The sequence below is a fragment of the Amyelois transitella genome, chromosome 26, assembly GCF_032362555.1.
Source record: "Amyelois transitella isolate CPQ chromosome 26, ilAmyTran1.1, whole genome shotgun sequence".
NCBI lineage: Eukaryota > Metazoa > Arthropoda > Insecta > Lepidoptera > Pyralidae > Amyelois > Amyelois transitella.
Genome location: NC_083529.1, coordinates 2,993,714 through 3,018,539, shown reverse-complemented (window position 1 = coordinate 3,018,539; position 24,826 = coordinate 2,993,714). Strand labels below are relative to the sequence as shown.

General features: G+C 35.7%; 1 protein-coding gene across 1 annotated transcript; it reads right to left on the bottom strand.

The window, feature by feature from the left end:
* Positions 1-988: 988 nt before the first annotated feature.
* LOC106141546 (uncharacterized) lies at positions 989-24,129 on the bottom strand. Its single transcript, XM_013343193.2, has 7 exons — positions 23,913-24,129; positions 22,385-22,881; positions 19,520-19,621; positions 10,212-10,320; positions 9,374-9,520; positions 5,122-5,256; positions 989-1,373 (listed from the first exon to the last, which is right to left on the bottom strand). Exons 1-7 carry the CDS (start codon positions 24,127-24,129, stop codon positions 1,237-1,239), a joined length of 1,344 nt encoding a protein of 447 aa, XP_013198647.1. The 3' UTR covers positions 989-1,236.
* Between the last annotated feature and the right edge of the window lie 697 nt (positions 24,130-24,826).

Below are 24,826 nucleotides of genomic sequence, written 5' to 3'. Positions count from 1 at the left end.
CAGTTTGCCTTAGTCAACCAACGGTTTGGCCTGTGCTTAAGTCATCCGGTTTTAGCGTTTGTAAATGACCTGTTATTGACTCAAAATTCAACTACAGCCGCGTTTCACACTTATCCAGCAACTTACCATCCATATAATCAAATAAAATTTCGCTTTGCTGCAAGAACTCAGTTTTTTTCTCAATTGAAAACCTTTTCAATGATTTAATATTTTTGCAATTGGAATGATAAGATTTCAGAACCTGAATGACTCTTGTATGCAATATTACAGGAATTGATGCCTTTTGTCACACTCTTTCTACTTTCTGGGTTACAATTTCTGCATGACATCCTGGTATGTTGGTAATACATTTTCTTTCAAATCTTCTATAGTTCCAAATATAGGGCACTTGTATAATTGTCTATTATTTGACATTGTGGAAAAATGTAACTTCCAAGTTCTAATACAAAATTTTTATAATTTACAGTTTCACAAGTAATTAGCCACTTTGATACATTAAACTTGTGAATGTACTTAATTGTAATTACCTTAAATAATCTTTTTTTAACAAACAACACAGTTTATAAAACAAAATAACTTCTATTTCAATGAATACTTATTAAAATATTACACTATACCCGTCGTCAAACGAGTATCTTCACTACATAGTATAAAACAAAGTCGCTATTTTAGTCTGTTTGTCTGTATGCTTAAATCTTTAAAATTACGCAACGGATTTTGATGCGGTTTTTTGTAACAGGTAGAGTGATTCAAGAGGAAGGGTTTTATGTATATTTTTTCCGAATTTTGCACCCGTGCGAAGCCGGGGCGGGTCGCTAGAAAGGTATAAAAGTGGGTACTTGAACTTTTTTTTTTCAAAACTTCAATGGCTTTGCGCGGGCTGTTTCACTTAAAATATTTCAATAATATTTTAAAGGGTTTATAACGACATCTAACTTCAACATATTTACGCTATTAGAAATTAATAACTTAAAAAAAATTTTTTTGACCCACCCTAGTAGATAATTATTTTCGTTAAACAACAATATCCGTGAGCGACGGTGCGAGCCGAACAGCTATAAAAGGATAAGAATTATTGCTTAATTTCAGATATTATACACGATTTAAACAATAAAGTGTTAAAGATATATCAATAAAATCAATCGTAATCAGTTTTATAAATGAAATAAGGTAAAAAGAAAGTATCGTTTTGTCCCTGACCCCCAGTTATATGTAACAATGAAAGGTTACCCGAATTCATCCAAATCCCTCATACGCGTGACTTAGAACGGCTTTGCATGATATAAATACCACAAGGATTTGTATGATTGTATGTATTTGTTGTATGTAAGCTGAAGAGTTGTTCCCGTGCTGCATGGCCGCCGGAGTTTCACCTTGAACAAAGAAAAATAAATAAATAAATTGTTTCTTCCAATAGTTGCCGTGTGGTCCCCGGCACTAATACAAAAAAAAGGATAGGACCACACATATATTTCCTATGGATGCTGTAAAAGGCGACTAAGGGATAGGCGTACAAACTTAGAATTCTTTTTAGCCCTACCGTACCTATCAGTCTTTTTTAGGCTGTTGGCTCTGTCAACCCTGCAAGGGACGTCTACTATGTATATGTATGTATGTACTGGCTAATAGAAGATTGGGTGCTATATTTTGTCCGTAAACATAAGTTTTGGAATTGATACAAAATAATTGTAAAACAGGTGTATAGCTCAAAATGGTTAACTCCTGGTATGAGATCATCGGTTACATCCTCAACTCTGTTAAAAGAAGTCAAGGGTACGCTTTTAGACCATAATCCTAAATTGTCACTCGAAAAGTCAGATTTTCACACGAAGCGAACCACGTCTGATCTCCGAAACCTTTGCAGGGAAACGTATCTTTTATTGGATCATTTGACCAGCACCAGATAAATGTGCTTGTTACCTTTGTCGCATTTTACGACTTCCATGGTCAATCCCATAGATGTCTGGAATGACCTTATTTCATCAGATTGCCAAACCACACGGCCTCTTACAATTCCAATCTACCTAAAACCACGCGGCATGTAAACTTGTAAACTACTTAGCCGTAAATAAAACAAGACTCCGTTGAACAAGTTCGGAGTTAGCCACAACCAATTTAAGTCCTTAGTTTTCAACAGTAAACTCATGAGTAAACATAAAATATAGCTCTTACGTGGATTTCAAGCTTGCTGGCCGTCTTAAGTTTAACAATGCAATTTAGTTCGTCGCTCCTATTACGGACTTTAATAGTATTAGATACAGGCTATTTCAGGGTTTAACACTGTATTATGTTTGGGTGGTGGTGAGTGAAGACAATGGTTGTATAAGTATCTTAACGGCCTTATTTATTTACACATATCACGTTTTTATCTCTTACGGGGAAGACAGAGCCAACAGCCTTGTAAAGACAGGAACTGTAGTATGGTATGGTACTTAATGACTTTGAAATAGTGGCGGGTTGCTAGCGCATCCAAGTTAATAAGCCTTTTACTTAGTCGCTTCTTACGACATCTACGTGTAAGAGATTGACTGGTCCTATTCGTAAGTACCAGGCATCACACACACATCTAATTTATTTCATAGTTTTATTCCCATAATAAAATAATTTGCCTTCAGAACGTCATCTAGTTCTCATTGTAAAATGATGTTTATATCAAAGATTGGATCAACAATAACAGTGTATTATTCATATATATTCATCATCAACTTCCTGGCGATAGACCTGGTTATGTCACTCGCGAATCTTTAGACAGAAGCCAGCCTAGCCTATTATCACAATCTTGAAATCCTACAACTGATTTGAAGCAGCTCAGATTTTCATTTCCTGTTGTTTTAGCTACTAGACTAGCATGAAAAAATCTTAAACGAGCATTTCTGTTCCTGCCGACCGGCAAATTAAAAAACGGTGAGCTAATTGTTGTATAGCATTGTATTAAGAATTACAAGACGGCATTTGTATGTACAAACCTCACTCAAGCTAAGCCTTAAGCTTCGTTTACACAACCGCTCGCAAGTAGGTCAACGGTGTTAAACTGTTAAGGCAAGATAAGGGGTGATAAAGTGACATTGCTTTTAAAGCGTTTAAATTTAATTCTACAAGCATCACTAATGGTCTATGTAATGCAATCCTCATTTTAAATATATGAAGTAAATCTATCAATATTTTCAAACGAAGAAGTTTGCCGAAACACAGCAGAAACTTAAGCCTACAACCTTGTATGATGAAAATTTTAAATTAATCTTAACTAATCCTTTTTCTCAGTCAGTATGAAAAGATTAATAATATGGACTCTCTGAAAGATCTCTTGCGGGGTAGACAGAGCCAACAGTCTTGAAAAGACTGAATGGCCACGTTCAGCTATTTGGATTAATGATAGAATTGAGATTCAAATAGTGACAGGTTGTTAGCCCATCGCCTAAAAAAGTTTGTAAGCCTATCCCTTAGTCGCCTTTTACGACATCCATGGGAAAGAGATGGAGTGGTCCTATTATTTTTTGTATTGGTGCCGGGAACCACACGGCATGCAATATGGAAAAAGCATAAGTAATCATGAGAAGTGCTAAGAAGCAAATTTAGCCCACACCAACGGGGAATATAAGGAATATTAGGAATCACTTTTAGCGCTGCGAAAGCACATTTTATCATTGTTTTAATTTAAAACTAAACAAAACAAGAAATGAACTACCAAATGTAGAACTTAAAAGCGCAACAAATAATATTTCAAGATATAAGACACGTCTGAAATTGCCAGTAAAAATCCGGAGGAAACTAAAACACAGTATTTAAGTCGAAATGACAAAGTTTATGCGATGAAAATATAAAATTTCATCTTCAACCGACAAGTTCTAACGACACAAAATGAATACTGGAAAATAGTCTTCTAGAAAAAGTAAAGAAACTTCAACTATGAACTTCGCGAGGAGATTCAGTGCTTTTATTATGAAAGAAAATATTTTTCAAGTCTGCCTACAGTTTCGTAAGCGTGTGTTCTTTATACATATGTGCTATTGTTAAGATGTTTAGTTATTGCCCAAAAATTTATCGTTGTTGCATTAAAGATTATATTTTGAAATTAAAATATCATAGGAATACATGACTTTATATTACGTATCCGCGTAAAATGAAAAACCTAGTAACTAGTGAGCCCCGATATTAACTAATAAAAAAAAATTAAAAATAGATGACGTAATTACCATATAAGAAGACTCTTAAAAACTCAAAACGCAATCGGAGCGGTGTAATGCGGTGAAAAAGAGAGAGTATTAACATAATTAGAATGAAACTATGAATTTGCAGAAACAAAAAAAAAATAATGAAAATATTCTTCTAATACATTATTAATAGGCGAGTAAACATCAGGCCATCAAAAATAGATGACCATAATCAAATTACGACGCTTCCATTCGCCCACTTTCAGTGACCTCTTAAAGGGAACATGTGACGTCATTTTAATGGTGATGTAAAATTAACGTCCCCAGCAGTAATGAGGAATGAGACAGGTGTGAAATTACAGGCAATTCTCAACCAAATTGGCACTTATACCAGTAAAGTGAAATGAGGACACGAAAAAGTGTACTTTGTTCATCCGCGCGTAAGGTACAAAATTAATTGAAATAATAAAGAAATTTTGGTATTCACTCACTGAAGGAATACTTATTTACGTTTTCCATTTATTTTGTATCAGATATTTGGTCTGAGGAATTAGCTAGCAGGGAAGATGTCTATCGAAACCTTCACTATATAAATATAAATATTTTTTAAGTCAATACAATACCCTAATTACTACTAGACAGAGCAAAATCAGCGTAAGCAGATAAATAGTATCATGATGATGATGTATCGATTAATTAAGATGGCGGTCTCGCGTCGCGGTCACTTATGATTAGGTTATTTCGGGTTAGGTTCACCGGTAAAGGTTGCTCAGATTCAGTTATGTAGGTTTCATCACCGTAAGAGAGCCTGTGCCTCATCGTACATTACCTAACGCAATTTTGTCGAACAATCAACTAATGTACACACAATTTCACGAATATCGGTTCAGTGGTTTTGACGTTAAGATGGAGAAACAAACATATCAACACACAGCTTTCACAATTATAATGTTAGTATGTATGTACTTACTTTGAACGACGTGCACCGTAACAGAAGTTGCTTTAGCATTTGCGGGTACGCATGTGTAGTTGCCAGCATGCTTCGGCTCCGCTTTGCCGATCACCAGCTCGCTCGTTTGACGGCCGTTGTGTACAGTTACGCCATCTAGTGGACAAATTTTTTTTTGTGAAGATATGCTTTTAAAAATTCCATCCATACTGGTCTGGTAAAGAATTAAATATAATATATGTCTCGTATAACACAACTTCTTTTATTTAAACAAAACGTCATCTAGTGAACAAAGAAATTATTAATCAATGTTGTATTTCTGACTGTAAAATGTTCATGGTGAAGACAATAATAGTGTATGCCAGCTGAAAATTTTAAAAGTTCATCAAGGGAATGGTTTACGTATTATGGTACCTATTCCTTAGTAAAGACGATGCTACTAGAAATCTCACTATTCTTGAATAAGCACATGCAAGCTAGCATAAGTTTCTTTCCAGTCTTTGTAGATCTGTCTACTCCGAAAAGGGCAAAGATGTGAGAATTGTGTGTGTAACAAGATAATTTAAACTTTCCAAAAGTTAATAATAAGCGCACACAACAAGTCATTTTCAGCCTCCACGTATTTGCAATCACAAATTGTTTGAAAGCTCAACGTTTTTCTGACCACTAAGAAGCGCAAAAATTTTTCAATAGATCACAGTCATACGTATTTCTTTTGGAGCGCGACACATATGCGCTGGAGATATTGTACTTTTTATAGTGTCGCCATAGGGTAGCGTCACATTCTGGATTCATACAGACGCAGTAAATTTATTAATAGACACGGGGGCGAATATGTTAGTTTTAAGTTATTTATTTGACATCAACCAATGTTGTGAAACCAAAAGATATGACAGTTATTAAGTGAAATGAAACATTCCATAATAATTAATAAAAGTTTGCATTTGGATTTGTGTGTTTAATTTATGCGATGAATCTCTGCTGGTTTGTTAAATTATGTATTTTTTTTTCATCTTAATTATTTGATATTTATTGATATCATCCTCAAATCATATTTTTTGTCCTTAAAAATGCATGACTTGAGGATGATTGGAAAAGGTCAACTGCATGTCTTTCAGTCGCTGTCAAAGAATGACGATAAAGAACTCAAACAAATTGTACACTAAAACCTTCAAAGCATGTCTTACTTGACAACCATAAAAACTGATTCAAGTATTTTCGTAGCTCTGAATTTCCCAGAAAAAAAAAAACATCAACGAACTCCGGCAACTATGCTTAATCAAGAAAAGAAACATTAGGTCTTCTGGACAATATAACAACTCCAGATCATATCATACGAAACGAACGTAATGTCTGAAAAGAAAATGTCTCTTTATTTTGTATTCCGAATCAATGGCTAGAACTTAGTTCTATATGTAGGAGCATTGTCTGCTCGGCTAAGTCAACAATGTCTGTTGTGTCGCAGACACAATAGTTGTAATTGTTTTGAGTAGAAGCGAATGCTCTACAGAAATATCGTACTGGAAAAATAAACTCGTATTGTTTTTCGACCTTTTAGAACAATTGTTCGGTTTAAAACCTCTCGATAGACGATACTAGCATCTGTTTGTTTATTGAAACGATAATTACTTAGCATAAGGGGGGTTTTAAAAACAGAACTAACTATCTTTTGTTTTTTTTTTTTTAATGTCGCAATTTGTTTTCTTTATTGTTGTAGGTATTGAAGGTTCTAGATACCAGAATATAAAATCAGCCTCTTACCTTCGACCTAACATTATGTAACTTCTAATAATTATGGTAATTGGTTGAAAACTAGTACAGTTTGTTCTTTTACCTTTGCGCTTATTTGAAGCGGTACTCGTACATTTAATTATAAGTTGTGATCACGTCATTAAATATTTGAGATCAATTTCTTTAGGTGTATTAAAATAAAAGTAAATTATCGTGATACGTCCTTTTGTTGGACGTTATAAAATTAATTTATAACCATGAAAAAAAAGCTTATATAAATATAACGAATGTCATAATGATCACTTTCGTTATTCATTTTAGAAATGTATTTTAAACAAAAAGGCATACATTCATACATATAATAACGTCTATATCCCTTGCGGGGTAGACAAAGCCAACAGTCTTGAAAAGACTTTCAGCATGATAGGCCATGTTTGTTCACGTAAAAAGACATATCAATATTATTTATATTTACCTAAAGATATGAACTTCACTTAGCATGTATTCTGTTCTGAAAATAAATCCAATGATTCTATGTAGGTCACCATGTAACTATTAATGTGACCACTCTGTACCTACATTATGCAACTGCTTTACAATTTAATTGGTCCACAATACATTCCTTCTCCCTGTAGACCAAATTTGGATTGGTTATAATTGAAAACCGTTTTGTGTGGAACTTAATGGGTTTAATAAGTTATTAATGAATTTAATTAACGTGTTTTATGCATGTGATAATTGAAACCACAGACACATTCGCAGTGGATTGATAAATTCCGTATGATAGAGCAATGAAAAAGGGACAATATTATAACTACTATCAGATATAGATGATAAAAAACCGTGTGGTTTTCGGCACTTGGGCCACTCCATCTCTTTACGTTTAAAGAACTTTATTCATATAAAGAAATTACATTCCACTTAAAATGAGATGAGTAGGGTACATTAAGAAATATTTACAAATCACAAATTAATTATATGGTACTCGTAGTGGACGCGATGTGTAGTCTAAGTTTTTTCTTAAATACATTAATTTATGCTTTTACTTGTCCTAAGTTCGTCAGGCAACTTCTTGTAGAGCTGTGCTCCCTCAAATAGTATCGTCTTTTTTCCCATGGATATAATAAAGGACTTAGGGATGCACTAACAGACTTGGGATTCTTCTTTAAGGCGATGGGCCAGCAACCTGTCACTGTTTGTATCTCAATTTCATCTTGAAGCCATACTGCTGAACGTGACATTTCAGTCTTTGTGAGACTGTAGGCTCTGCCTTGCTCGTGAGGGATAAAGACGTGATTATGTGTTTGTATGATAAAAAACCGAGTGTAGGACTATTCATAGTTTGAACACAAACTAAGTTCACATAAAGAGAATGGTTTAATTAATGTAAACTGTATTTTTTAACCAAAACTAATTCTGCAAATCATAATTCATACAAAGCCCACGGTTATGAAACTGGTAGCGGGGAAATTCACACAATTTATGTAATGTCCGTCTCGCTCCTACCTTTGCACGAAACTATTTCTGTCTCTTTCACACCGTCAACACAATGGGACACCGTGTTCCAAAGATACAATTGTGTCAAGTTGAAACCTGAGTGAGGAGCGTGACATTGTTAGCGGTAAAATAAATATGCACTTTCCACTAGTGACTTTCTATGGTAGTCTTTATTAATTAATTTCTCAATGATCTTTTATGTAAGCGTTTTCTGCCAAGGCGAAATTCTAACTGCCGTGTGGTTCCCGGCACCAGTACAAAAAAGAATAGGACCACTCCATCTCTTTCCCATGGATATCGTAAAAGGCGACTAAGGGATAGGCATACAAACTTGGGATTCCTTTTTAGGTGATGGGCTAGCAACCTGTCACTATTTGAATCTCAATTCTATCATTAAGCCAAATAGCTAAACGTGGCCATTCAGTCTTTTCAAGACTGTTGGCTCTGTCTACCCCGCAAGGGATATCGATATGTATGTATGTATGCAAAATCCTAACCATGATCCAAGCTTCGTTAGGAAATTAGAAAATTACGACATTTTACTGTTTGGTGACTATTTTTAAACGGCTTTCATATGATGTTTTTAAGATCCTGTTAGTGTATTTGTTATCATTTTTAATTTATAATAATTAATAATCTGAAAAAAAAATGTATTATATTGTTTAATTTTTTATAATTTTTAAGTTGGTATTTTTTCACATTATTTTTACTTAAATCTGTTATGAACTGAATACAATTGTAATTTGAAGAACATACCTATCACTATTTGAATCTTATTAACGTGGCCTTTCAAGAGTTTTGGCTTTTCTACCCCGTGTGTGATAAAAACGTTATTACGTGTGTATGTACATACATACATACATAAAATCACGCCTCTTTCCCGGAGGAGTAGGCAGACACTACATTCATAACTCTCTTCATGCAAGCTCGGCGGTTTCGGTACTTTTGACCTGACCCTTTTACCAGGACGTCCTTAATTAATTAATTAAGGAATTAATTACGTGTGTATTTACTTAAAAATTAACAAAATCAAGGTATTACTTACTCAAATCGTAATTGATCATCCGATTTTCAAAGTACCAGAACACATAAGAGGGTGGTTCCGTGGACCTCTTCACGACGCAGACCAGTCTCAGCATGGAACCTTCGTGGATGATCTTCTCAGATTCGCCCATGATTTCCGCGTACGCCGCTAATTGGATAGAAGGAAATTTTCATCAAAAAATAATTTATACGGGTAGTTTTAAACGCGTACGTAACGTACCTTTATTTTAAAGTGCGCGTAAAAGAAGAAATTTTTACATCTTGGACGTTTCGAATCGTGTAACGATGATCCGTGGTCACTTCGCTCGGTGACCACCAAACATACATACATACATAAAGTCACGCCACTTTCCCGGGGGGGTAGGCAGAGACTACCTCTTTCCACTTGCCACGATCTCTGCATACTTGCTTCGCTTCATCCACATTCATAACTCTCTTCATGCAAGCTCGGCGGTTTCGGGTACTTTTTACCACCAAACAAGCGATCAAAATTATAAGCCTAGAAGATGTATATTATATTTGAGACGCTATATCTTAAGCTGATGATTTGATTTTAATGAAATTTTTGAAGGTACATATTTTTTTATGCTAATTTACTCCTAAAGTCATGGGCAAAGACAGTTCGGGACTTTAAATAATGCAATTGAACAAAAAAATATACAATAACTTTAAGACACTTATTTGTTACAAGTAATCGCGTTAAAAATATTTGCGAGGTTTTCGTTCTTTGAGCGAACAAGTAGTTCTTTAAAATAAATCTCTTGGAAAACTTACAAACAAACAAACTATAGTATTTACTTGACTATGACATAATCGATGGTTTACTACAACGAACCTACCGACTAAAACGAGCTTGAAGAAGATGCTGGTCGGCGGATGGGTCGGCACTTGGCATTCGTAATATCCCGCATCAGCCGAGGTCGCAAACCGAATGTGTAACGCCCAGTCCTGTAAAACAAATAAAACAATAAATATATATAGAGGATTGGATAAGGACCTACATGAGGCACTCCACACCGCTAAGGACCGGGCAAGGTGGAGACACGTAGTGCGCTCTAAACTGACTTGTCTCCGGGGAGTTCACGACCCTCAGTAATGAGGAATACGACGCAAGAAGAAGAATATAGAGGACAACATCGTGTGGTTCCTAGCACTTTTGAGTGGGATCACTCCCTCTCTTTCTCGTGGATGTCGTAAAAGATGACTAAGGGATAGGCTGGTAAACTTGGGATTCTTCTATCAGGCGATGGGCTAGCAACGACTCGCTATTTAATTTCAGTTCCATAATTAAACTACATCCATCGTTATACTTACAGCTGAACGTGGCATTTCAGTCGTTGTGAGAGTGTTGGCTCTGTCTACCCCGTAAGAGATAAAGGCGTGATAATATGTATGTATGTATGTATAAGGGAATCACAAGTTGAGTTAGTCTAAAAGTAAGTTCAAGACTTTATGGTTCGGAGCCAATAATCACTGCGACTAGTTTATGAAGACTGATGACAATCTTAAGTAACATTTTGTAATCGGTTTTCGCAAATAAAAAAATATGGATTTATTAATTGATATTTCGACGAATTTTATCGAAGCTGATTAGCATTTACATGAGAGTAACAATAACAAATAAATTTTTATGAGCTCACATTTACGAAATGACCAATATTATTGGCCTGTACGAAAAGTTACAAACGTGATAACTTCTTGACTTAAATTAATTATCTTTGATTCACTGTCAAAGGCAATATTTAAAAATGAATGTGAAAAATCTCAACCTATCCAATTTCCTCCTGATTAACATGCCATCACGGCAAGACATGACTGATGGCTTTCAACAATATTTGCGTCGCGTAATACTGTAATTAATCATTTAGAAGTTACGTCATTTCGATTACATGCTTTTATAGGTCGCTTTAGGCGTCTTACTTTAATACTAAGAGGTTTCTTTAATTTATTTCTGTATTAGCCATATGTCTTCCATCTTACCTGATGATAAGTGACGATAAGACGAAGATAATTTTATTATCACTACTTACTTAAGTATATTTTGTACATTTAGTCAAAATATAAAATAATTTCAATTCTATCTTAAAGCCAAATAGCTGAACGTGGCCATTCAGTCTTTTCAAGACTGTTGGCTCTGTCTACCCCGCAAGGGATATAGACGTGATTATATGTATGTACGTAGTCAAAATTTAAAAGCTATTGATATTTCTTTATTTTGAAAAGTTTTTGAAAGACTCAATAAATATGAATTTAATTTGATATGAGAGAGCAGATAAGCTTATTAATGTTGTAAAATGCAACTTAAAGAAAAATTATTATAACTTTGTAGACTTGTGAATACTCTGGTAAGTAGAATAATTTAGATAAGATTAATTTCCAGAAGTCCCACGGAAGCAGACATATACATACATATAAACACACCTTCCCTTTCGGGGAAAATCGGACTCCTAAGCAACAGTTAAACCAAATCCATTTTGTTCCAAGTGTTTATTCTTAAGAGCTGTTGTGAATTAACATTGAAATAACAGTTCCAGCTATTAACAAAAACTTCAAAGCTGAATTTGTTGTGTAAGCACTAGAAAATCAATTGAACTTGTACATTTTATACAGAAATAACAGCAAGACTTAATACTTGGCTCTTGATAAAGGCCAAGTAGCCTTTGGCTTGTATAAAATATAATTCCACAATAACTGTAGGTACAGTTCATATCTAAGCATTTATAAAATGTAATTATTATGACAAATATGTTTAATTTTTAATCCTACTACTATTATAAAGGCGAAAGTTTGTATGGATGTATGGATGTTTGTTACTCTTTCACGCAAAAACTACTGAACCGATTACCATGAAATTTGGTATGTAGGTAGCTGAAGACCCAGAATAACACATAGGCTACTTTTTATCCCAGAGTTCCCGCGGGATTGATAGGGTTTCCATGCGGACGAAGTCGCGGGCGGCCTCTTGTATCAATATAATGGTCAATGATATAAATTTGATTTTTAACTTTCGTGTTGCATTATACTATCCTACTATACTATTATAAAGGCGAAAGTTTGTATGGATGTTTGTTACTCTTTCACGCAAAAACTACTGAACCGATTACCATGAAATTTGGTATGTAGGTAGTTGAAGACCCAGAATAACACATAGGCTACTTTTTATCCCAGAGTTCCTGCGGGATTGATAGGGTTTCCATGCGGACGAAGTCGCGGGCGGCCTCTAGTCTTTAAATAACACAGGTATTAAACGCGCACTAACGTACCTTTATTCGTGGGTCACGGATCATTGTAACATGATTCGAAACGTCCGAGATAAAATAAAGGTACGTTACGTGCGAGTTCAATACCTGTATCATTTATAAATAGTTAAAAAAATTGAATTCATGCAATGACTTGAAACTTTTAACTCTCTTGTTTATTTGTTTGTAATATCTTTATTGCATAGAAATTTACATAGTTATAAAAGAACCAAATCACTTGGAATGGCGGACTTATCCCATGCAGGGATTTCTTCTTTATTTGTAATATCTTAATTACTACAAAATACAATAAAATACGGAGCTAAAACTTAATACGACATACCTCAACAATATTGTAACAGCCTAAATGGGTATATTTACCTTTTGTGTGTGCCGTGTGGCTCCCGGCACCAATACAAAAAAGAATAGGACCACTCCAAATCTTTCCCATGGATGTCGTAAAAGGCGACTAAGGGATAGGCTTACAAACTTGGGATTCTTTTTTAGGCGATGGGCTAGCAACCTGTCACTATGTAGTTGAATCTCAATTCTATCGTTAAGCCAAATAGCTGTACGTGGCCATTCAGTCTTTTCAAGACTGTTGGCTCTGTCTACCCCGCACGGGATATAGACGTGACCATATGTATGTATGTTACCTTTTGTATAAGCTACACTACTATTTTAGCAGTGAAATAGGCCAACAGTTTCAAATTTCTGTTAGAAACCTACCAACTGTGGAAATAATTGAACCAAACCAATTGTACGGGACCAAAGTCCGACATTTTGATTCAGCTTTACATACATATAGTCACGTCAATACAGATGTGACTATGATCCACTGTTTACCCCAGTCTCTTAAAGACTGGACGGCTACGTTCAGGTGTATGGCTTCAAGTTAATAGGCCTACCCTTAGTTGTCTTTTATGACATCCATGGGAATATCCATGGTTTTAAATAGAAACGTTGAAATGAGAAGGTCAAGACGAACGTACCTTAACCGACAGGAAAAGCGTAAAATAATTTTTTTATCGTAGATTCAGAAGTTCTGGTCTGTCAGTCGCCTCATTAAGTCAAGGGTTAATAAGCCAGGCAGACTATAAAACAGAGGAGATAGATAATTATTTATTTAAAAAAAGTCCCTATACTATACATGATATAACATATTTAAGATATACTGGATAAAAAATATTTTATCGAGTGGAAAACAAATATTAACACGGTACCCTAAACACTAACAAATTCTATCATTCGACTTACAAAGGTTCCTTTACAAATGTCGGGCCGAATTCGCACACTGAAAGCTTTCGTCAGGAGTCAAATAGATAAGCTTTGATGTCCAAATGAAATAGCACCCGTCTGTCCGCCAGAGACTTGCGCCGTAGAATTCGCCATTTTTTTTATTATAGTTTTTTGAAACGTGACCTACATTTTTTTATATAGTTAGCATTATGTTGGAATTTTTTTTAGCTCGTTGATCAGTATAGAGTTCTTTATGTAAATTAATATAGCTTGGCAAAAATAAATATATTATCGCTGAGTAAGTACATCAGATCAGATCTTACATCAGATGGCAAGTGTGATAGTGATATTGAAAGGAGAGTGAACGCGGGGAACATGGTGAATGGAGCTTTGCATGCCTTTATGAGCAGTCAGAAACTATCCAAAAAGGCTCGACTGGCTGTGCACAGGGGCGTGTTGGTCCCGACATTAATGTATGGGAGTGAAAGTTGGGTATGGCAAAAGAAGCACGAAAGCAGAATAAATGCAGTGGAAATGAGAGCGTTAAGGAGTATGTTGGGTGTGAAATTGAGTGACCGGATAAGGAACAGCGTGATAAGGGAATGTTGTGATGTGAAAGAAGATGTAGTTACAAGAATAGAAAAGGGTATGTTGAGATGGTTCGGTCATGTGGAGAGGATGAATGAAAACAGGTTGACTAAGCAGATATACAAGGAGAGTGTGGAGGGAAAGGTCGGGGTGGGAAGACCTAGACGAACATATCTTGATCAAATTAAGGACGTCCTGGTGAAGGGTCAGGTCAAAAGTGCCCGAAACCGCCGAGCTTGCATGAAGAGAGTTATGAATGTGGATGAAGCAAAGGAAGTATGCAGGGATCGTGGCAAGTGGAAAGAGGTAGTCTCTGCCTACCCCTCCGGGAAAGAGGCGTGAGTTTATGTATGTATGTATGTAAGTACTTCAAAGGACAATCTTGAACTTATTTTGTGGCTAATACCTGTGCATGTATTTATTTGACTAATATTATAAATGCGAAAGTTTTTTGAGTTTGTCAGTTTGGATGTTTGTAACTCTTTCACGCAAATACTACTGAACCGATTACGATGAAATTTGGTATGTAGGTAGCTGATAGGGTTTCCATTCGGATGAACCGGCCTCTATTTATTATATAGAAACGACTCGCTCCGGCTTCCTCAGATAACACATTTTCCAACATTTCAAACAGAAACAAAATCCTTCCACGACTTTCCGAGACTAGAGCAAACTTACAGACAGAGAATATAGATGGGCTTTATAATAATGTATATGTGATATGTCCTGTATAGAATAGATTTAGAATAGAATAGATTTATTTTCAAAATTGGATACAAGGTATCACTTATTGACGTCACATAACTTAAATCTAATTATAACTACTACCGCTTCCAAAGCGCATGTGTAGAAGAAGCGGCGGAACAAACTACACTGCAGCATTTTCATAGGACGTCAATTTACAAATATAGATCTCTTAAATCTAAATCGTGGACGAATGCACATTGTCTACATTAAAAAACATGTATGAATGTAGAACTGATTATGTCAATACGAATATTTCGTCAAATAAAATAAATATAAAATAAAATATGTACATACTGTACAAATTATGTCCAGATCATGTCAAAAATACACAAGCATTTAAGAGGCCATTATGTCCAGCTCGGGCCACACATGTTTATCATTAATATAATCATCCGTGCTGTAATAGGCTTTCCTACAAAGATCAACTTTAATATACTGTTTGAATTTTCTATCATTCATTTCAAGAACACTTTTTGGTAATTTATTATAAAATCTTATACAATTAATAAGAAATGATTTCCCTACCTTAGCCAGCCGATGTGCTGGGATCGACAACTTGTAATTGTTCCGCAGTGATCTACTAGTACATTCACCTACTTTTTTGAAAGAGTCTAAGTTTTTCCTAACATGCATGATGTTATCGAATATGTATTGGGAGGGCAAAGTTAAAATATTTAGGTTTTTGAAAAAATCTCTAAGGGAATCTCTTTGTTTAAGACCGTAGATATATCGAATTGCCCTTTTTTGTAAAATGAAAATAGTTTGTATGTCTGCTGCTGATCCCCAAAGCAGTAGACCATATGACATTAAACTATGAAAATAACTAAAATATACTAGCTTAGCAGTTGCCACATCCGTCAAATACCTAATACGACGAATAGCGTATGCTCCAGAACTAAGCCTTTTAGAAAGTTTTAAAATGTGAGCATGCCATTTCAAATTTGAATCTAATGTTATTCCTAAGAAAGTAGTACTATCAACAAAATCTAATCTTTTACTACTTATACTAATATCCACATTTGCCTGCCGCACATTGGGAAGTGTAAACTTAATGCATTGGGTCTTATTTGCATTTAACAGTAAGTTATTGATTGTAAACCAGTTAGAGATGGCGGCTAAAGTGCTATTCACATCATCACAGATTTCGCTACGGCGGTTCATTTTAAAAATTAGTGACGTATCATCTGCAAACAACACGATGCCAGTCTGTTTCTCAATCATGCAAGGCAGGTCGTTGATATATATCAGAAAGAGAAAAGGTCCCAAAATTGAACCTTGCGGTACCCCAATTTTTACCGTCGCTCCTTTCGATTTTGTATTATTTAAATCTACCGTCTGTAATCTATCACTAAGATATGATTTAATTAGTTCAACGGCAGCAGTATCGAACCCGTAATGAGCGAGCTTGAGCAGAAGAGTTCTATGATCTACGCAATCAAATGCTTTGGTCAGATCGCAAAACACTCCGATGGCATCCTGTGAGTCTTCCCATGCATTGAGAATATGAGTGACAAGAGCCACACCTGCATCTGTTGTACATTTCCCCTCAGTAAAGCCGTATTGCTGACTATGAAATAATTTATTAGACTTAAAGTAACGCTGCATTTGATTAAGCATGATTCTCTCGAACACCTTGCTCAAAATTGGTAAAACTGAGATTGGTCTATAATTACCAGGATCTGATTTTTCACCTTTCTTGAATAATGGAATTAGTTTACTATACTTCATTAAATTTGGAAATATCCCTTGGTCAACACAATTATTGAATATATAAGCTAAGTCCCCAGCTATAATATTTATAATATGACATATGACAACAGCCGACATACCCCAATAATCCTCAGACTTTTTCAGATTAAGTTCTTTAAAGGTATTAATAATGTCAGTAGGGTCAATATTTAAGAATTTAAATTTGGAACTGCAAATGCTGACATTATTTTTAAGTAGAATTTCTATCGTGCCACTTTACAAAGGAAAAGGGTCACAGCTGGACTGCAAAAATTATCGTGGTATAAGCCTGCTTAGCGTCGTCGGCAAATTGTATGCTAAGGTATTGATTAATAGAGTCAGGAATGAAACTGATGACAAAATATGGGATGCTCAAGCGGGATTTCGAAAGGGAATGGGATGTACTGATCAGGTCTTTTCCTTGCGGTGCATAGCCGAAAAGTTTTTGGCCAAGAGTCAAAAAGTCTATTGCACATTCGTAGATCTGGAAAAGGCCTATGACAGAGTTGAGAGGAATGAATTGTGGTCAGCACTTTCTATGCATGGGGTGAGCAGTCTCTTAATACGAGCACTGAAATCCTTATATGAGGATTCGAGTGCTTGTGTCAGGATAAACGGAGCGCACACTGAGTGGTTTAAGATTGAGAAAGGCGTTAGGCAAGGATGTGTTGCGTCACCGTGGCTGTTCAACCTATTTATGGATAGCTGCTTGACAGATTTGAAAGAGTCTAAAAGTGGATTAAGGATGAATGAGTTACTCGTCAAATGTCTGCTCTATGCCGACGATCAGGTTATACTGGCGTCATCAGCGGAGGAGTTACAGGAGATGGTAAACTGTATGCATGAAGCTTTAAAAGAGAAAGGAATGAAAGTGAACGTAAGTAAAACTAAAACACTGGTTTTTGAAATGGAGAAAGAAATGACAGCATGTAATATTTTGATTGGAGGAGAAAAAGTGGAGCAAGTGAAAGAGTTTGTATATCTAGGATCAAAGTTTACATCAGATGGCAAGTATGATAGTGATATTGAAAGGAGAGTGAACGCGGGGAACATGGTGAATGGAGCTTTGCATGCCTTTATGAGCAGTCAGAAACTATCCAAAAAGGCTCGACTGGCTGTGCACAGGGGCGTGTTGGTCCCGACATTAATGTATGGGAGTGAAAGTTGGGTATGGCAAAAGAAGCATGAAAGCAGAATAAATGCAGTGGAAATGAGAGCGTTAAGGAGTATGATGGGTGTGAAATTGAGTGACAGGATAAGGAACAGCGTGATAAGGGAATGTTGTGATGTGAAAGAAGATGTAGTTACAGGAATAGAAAAGGGTATGTTAAGATGGTTCGGTCATGTGGAGAGGATGAATGAAAGCAGGTTGACTAAGCAGATATACAAGGAGAGTGTGGAGGGAGGGGTCGGAGTGGGAAGACCTAGACGAACGTATCTTGATCAAATTAAGGACGTCCTGGTAAAGGGTCAGGTCAAAAGTACCCGAAACCGCCGAGCTTGTATGAAGAGAGTTATGAATGTGGACGAAGCGAAAGAAGTATGCAGAGATCGTGGCAAGTGGAAAGAGGTAGTCTCTGCCTACCCCTCCGGGAAAGAGGCGTGATTTTATGTATGTATGTATGTATGTAGAATTTCAGCTTCATTAGGGCATGAGTCAATATTAGAAGTTAATTCCAACGGTATATTTGTAAAAAAATGTTCAAATAAATTTACTATTTCTGTTGTAGAGGTAATTTTCCTATCATTAAATTTAATTTCATTAATATTTTCTTTAAAATTACTTCTACCAGTTTCCTTGTTTATAACACTCCAGGTTTCCTTTGTTTTGTTAGGAGCATTACTTATTTTGTTTTTAATGAACAAAGATTTTGCATGTAGACATACTTTTTTGAAAATTTTTGAATAATTCCTAACATGGTCTACGAAGCCGCTTTCAAATCGATACTGTTTTTGGGCATATAAATCGTACAAAGTCTTTCTACTTTTGTAGATGCCAACAGTAGCCCATTCATTGAATTTAAAGTTATTACATACATACATATAATCACGTCTATATCCCTTGCGGGGTAGACAGAGCCAACACTCTTGAAAAGACTGACAGGCCATATTGAGCTATTTGGCTTAATGATAGAATTGAGATTCAAATAGTGAAAAGTTGCTAGCCGATCGCCTAAAAGAAAAATCTCAAGACAAGCCTATCCCTTAATTGCCTTTTACGACATCCATGGGAAGGAGATGGAGTGGTCCTATCATTTTTTTATTGGTGCCGGAAAGCATACGGCACATGTCCTGTATGTATTTATTTATTATTTTCTAAGTTCAAATGAAATAACATCTGTGTATCCATTAGAGACCGAATTTGTAGAATTCGCTACTTTATTATACGGCTTCAATATTATTGATTGATTATCGCTTATTGTAAATATTTAGGTAATGAGGGAACGGGCATTACGTTTGCTGAATAATGTTAGGAAATATAAATTCTGGATGTATTTATATAGTATCGTTGAGTTAGTAGTATACCTAATACAAAAAAGAGTCTTGATCTTACTTTGGGAGTGCTCAGATAGTAATTTAATGTGACTTTTAATAATGTATCTTACCTTAACATGTCGACCGTGTGCAGAAAAGTACCTGCTGTCTGCGCTATATGTCACCAGGCCCACAGATAGGAGAGAATAGTCCTTTTTCCTTATCCACGTTACCTAAAAATGAACCATTTTTAGAAAGTCTAAAATTACAAAGGATGACGAGAAATACAAATAAGTATACGAACTACCTTATAACATAACTGTCCGATTAGTTTTCCTATTTTTCACAACAGATGGCGTGCTGCCGTATTAGAACGCGCTTTAGTTATTTTTATGGTTTTTTGTATAGTGTTTGACAATTTATATATGTTCAGTCTTTAATACAGATTTCTTCGTATTTCCGAGTTTCATTTTTGGACCCAGTACGGCATTGTTTAGGTAGCCATACTCACCCTGACAATGATAAAGTTGAGCTTGTCGGATTCGCAGATGCATCAACTTTAGCATATGCCGCAGTTTTATACGTGCGAGTAATTCAAGGAGATGAAGTTCATGTTACAATATTGGAAAGTAAAACAAAGGTGGCACCTCTGAAACAAATCTCTGTCGCTCGTTTAGAGTTGTGCGCGGCAGTACTTCTGGCGAAACTTCTGGCTGAAGCAACAAATATATTGAATATTCCAAAACACAACGTCTATGCATACACTGACTCGACTGTTGCTTTAGCCTGGATACAATCACAACCTATACGTTGGCAAACATTTGTAGCCAACCGAATCACAGAAATTCAAACTCGACTAGATAATGATAGATGGAACCATGTAGCATCTGAAGAAAATCCTGCTGACATTGCATCCCGTGGTATTGAACCCTCAGAATTAAAAGACAATCAGCTGTGGTGGAAGGGACCTCAGTGGATGAAAAGAAAGACAATTAACACAAATAAGAAACACATACCAGAAACAAAATTAGAAGAAAGAAAACAAACTACAAAGGCATTTTTTAACAAAAAAGAAGAACACACAATTTTAGAAAGATTTTCTACGCTAAAAAGAATGCTTAGAGTACTTACCTTTTGCAGAAGATTTCTCAATCTGAAAACAAAAAAAGAACTACGGGAAAAATATCCTACTTACCTTACCGCTGATGAAATGAAGACAACTCTTGACTCTTGCATAAGAATGATTCAGGAAACAGAATTTGCTGAAGAACTTATAGATCTGAAAGAAAAAGGAAAGATTAAAAAGCGAAGTAAATTAATATCACTCACCCCATACATAGACGAAAATGGATTGTTACGCGTAGGTGGCAGGTTGCAAGCAGCTAAAATAACACATGATAAAAAACATCAAATAATAATACCAAAGAATACTCACCTCGGAGAGCTGTTGATCCAGGACGCTCACGAACGTTTGATGCACGGCGGAACAGCCTCTACCATGAATTTGCTTCGATCCCGGTATTGGATAATAGGCTTGAAACCATCAGTGAAAAGACACATCAGTAATTGCATACGATGTATAAGATACAATTCTAAACCAAAACAGCCACTTATGGGCGAACTCCCAAGTGTACGAGTCAACCCAGGGAGAGTATTTGAAGCTTGTGGTGTTGACTTTGCAGGTCCTATTCAAATGAGAGTCTCAAAGGGTAGAGGACAAAAGTCTTCTAAGGGATATATTTCATTATTTGTCTGCATGAAAACAAAGGCGATTCACTTGGAAGCAGTGAGCGACCTTACTACATCAGGATTTATCGCGGCATTTCGCCGATTTGTGTCACGTCGAGGACACTGTTTAGATATGTGGAGCGACAATGGCTTGAACTTCGTTGGTGCGGCCAACGAACTGACACAAATGTTTGGTCAAAGTATGTCTGGTGTAGTCAAAGAGATAGCGGAATTGTTAGAGAACGATGGCACGAGATGGCATTTTATACCACCAAAAAGTCCTAATTTCGGGGGGTTATGGGAATCAGGTGTGAAGTCGGTGAAGACGCACTTGTTAAAAACAATCGGCGACTCAACACTAACATATGAAGAGATGTCGACCGTTCTTTGTCAGATAGAGGCGTGCCTCAATTCCAGACCCATTTGCCCGCTCAGTGATCATCCGGATGACTTGACACCATTAACCCCAGCACACTTTTTAGTAGGAGAACCGTTGATCCTATTACCTGAAAAATTAATTAATGTCAATGAAATAATTAGTCCTTTACAACGCTGGAAGCTTACCCAAAAGATGACAAGTAGCTTCTGGAACAGATGGTCGAAGGATTATCTTCACAATTTGCAACAACGAAGCAAATGGCAAACTAAGTCAGAAGCACCCAGATTAGGTGACTTAGTAATAATTAGAGAAGACGACATGCCGCCAGCAAAATGGTTGTTGGGTAGAATAACTGCAGTACATCCAGGACCAGACGGAGGAGTTAGAGTGGTAACATTAAAGACTAAAACTTCAGTTCTGAAACGCCCTACATCAAAATTAATAATGTTACCTCAAGTATAGAATACACACCAAGATGGTGAACCTAACCAAAAGGAAAGGTAGAAGAGAAGAACAGAGTTCTTGGCGGGCGGGATGTCCGATTAGTTTTCCTATTTTTCACAACAGATGGCGTGCTGCCGTATTAGAACGCGCTTTAGTTATTTTTATGGTTTTTTGTATAGTGTTTGACAATTTATATATGTTCAGTCTTTAATACAGATTTCTTCGTATTTCCGAGTTTCATTTTTGGACCCAGTACGGCATTGTTTAGGTAGCCAATAACCTAATATTTTTTTTGTACATTATTAAAGTTAAAAATTTTCTTCATTTTATATTTCTAGCCATGGTGAAATTAAATATTAAAGCAATCGTGTCTTAAGGAATTATGTTAAAAATTACTTATAATTTTTGAATATTATGAAGGAAAGGAGTATATTAAATAACTTACCGTATTTTCTGTAATATCACTAACTTCACAATGAAGTATAGCTGTTGTTCCTATCTGAGCTATAACTGTTGTACAATTTTCAGTCAAAAATATACCACTCTTCCCTCCCTTACCGCTTAACTTATTAACAGCAGACGTCGCTGAATCTCTATACATTTTCTTAATCTTATTCATAGATTTAGCTAAAGACTCTTCATCCAGATCTTTTAACATTTCTTTATTATCATTCAATCTATCATGTTTTGAATGATGCCTTTCTTTACCTATAAGTTCATTTACTTCTTCTTCTATAATATCTATATTATGTACATCATCATCATAATCATTAACTGATGACAATTTCAAAGGCTTAGGTAATTTGGGATATGTAGCTGGAGTATTTAAAATATATTCTGTAGTCGTTCTGTACATTTCTGTTGTGTCTAATTCATTTTCAACACTGGTGTATAGTATTGTCGTTTGAGTGGTACTTGTGGTTGTGGTTCTTCTTCTGTGACCTGAAAGTAGAGACAAGTAAGCAGATGGTCCTAATATGTAGCAACGCTTTACTATATTAAGCTGTTTTTGGTCTATAAATGGTACTTTTTTTAGTAAAGTTTCGGATCGAACCCAAACATAAGTCGCCTGCAGATTTTTTTTTGGGACGAATTACACCGAATGAGTTGTTGAAAGTTGAAGTATGAAACTTGTGTTACGAGATACTATCTCAACGATAATATATGTTTATCATAATAAATACTTATGTAGATAAACATCTATATCTCAGGTCAATCAGAAAAAGTTCGTTTCTCATTATGGCCGGGATTCGAACCTAAGACCTCCGTTGTCATAGACGAACGAAATATCACTGGATGGATTCTACGATTTGGTTAGGTAAGCAGACGGTTACGGCAACGTAAAATCGCGTAATTTTCCCAAATATGTCGGCAGACAATAAATCTTTCCACTTGCCACTATCCCTTTATACTTATTTCGCTTCATCCACATGCTTCACTCTTACGTATTAAGCAAGCTCATCATTTTCTGCCTACCTCGTATTCTACATAAGAGTATCTCCTAGATACTCATAGGAGAGTATGAATGATGTAACAAGACAAGACATATATTTTACAATAACCTAGTATCAAATGACAATTTGTTTTTATAATAGCCTTAATATTAGTCTGACTGATTTGTATCTTGTTTTGTAAAATCTCATTTAAAATTTGATAACCCTCGAATTTCAAATGGCTTGATTGCGTAACCCCTGAGATATGATTAAATGAATCCAATTAATTTTGGCAGATTCATCAAACTCCATTATACTACGATTGCATCGCGTTAACATCGTACATGCTAAGTCAGTCAGGTTTGTTTTCCGACAAGGCTCTTACATTTGTTTATCTTAGGTACTTCATAAAAAAACAACTGTTTGGCGGTCCGAAAGTTTAGTTAACATCGAGCGTCAAGTATGTTTCCACTTAATACCATTCATTTTAATGATGAAGTATGCATTAATTAATCATTAATGATGAAACGAAAAACGCACCTTTATTGTGATGTCTTGTAAAATTCCCAAAGACACTGCCTAGCCTCTGCTGGTTCCTCGAAGTGCACAACTCCAAGGACCTCAAATCATCAGCATTTTGCGCCATCAGGATGGAAGACCTTTTCGACTCCATAGCACCTGTGTTCACCAACAACTCAGCTTCGAGCAAAAGAACAATAGTGGCGTAGAGTAGTTTAAGTTCTTTACAGAAAAACATTGTTTTGGCACTGTTCGGTTTAAACGTCACATTTGGATAATATCACGTGACTCACTGAGGTTTATAGTCATTTTTAACACTGGTTGGAGCATGTGCTATCTTCTTGAGTTACCCGTTGAGATGTGTGAGGAAGGCATTCTGGAAAGAAGGAAAAATAACGTAAGATATTTTTGTTTGCATGACGACTGATCAGATATTTGCGTACATAAATGAAAACATACATTTTTCCGGAGGGGATAGGCAGAGATCTTTCCACTTGCCACGTTCCCTGCAAAATTCTTTCGCTTCATCTATGTTCACAACTCTCTTCATGCAAGTTAAGCGGTTTCTGGTAGGTACTCTTGTCCCGGTCTTTCGTTCCTATTGTGAGCGGATTTTTCGAATTGAATTCATACATCAGAATTCTTACATAGAAAATATATTTTAAGGCATTCCTCGAATTGCAAATCTTGGTTTTAAGAATCCAAGAACTCGTTAATAATTTATAGTAAAATAAATTATGTTCCCAATAGGAATTCTCGTATAAATTCTATGAATTCAATAAGGTATGTATTTTGTTTAGAACTTATAATAATGAAGATACTTATTTCGATTTCAAAATTATTTTTTAATGATTTCCAAGAAGAATAGAACGATTTTGTATTTTTATAAATCAATATTTTTTGTTTTAATTAAGGTATACCTAATTTCCTTATAT

Bases quoted from the DNA above. Each gene is read 5' to 3' on its own strand.
- LOC106141546 (XM_013343193.2), bottom strand. From the start codon at position 24,129: ATGTTTTTCTGTAAAGAACTTAAACTACTCTACGCCACTATTGTTCTT. The intron at 22,882-23,912 runs GTGCGTTTTTCG...CTCTACTTTCAG, and splicing joins TACAAGACATCACAATAAAG to GTCACAGAAGAAGAACCACA. The intron at 19,622-22,384 runs GTAAGTTATTTA...GTTCATTTTTAG, and splicing joins GTGATATTACAGAAAATACG to GTAACGTGGATAAGGAAAAA.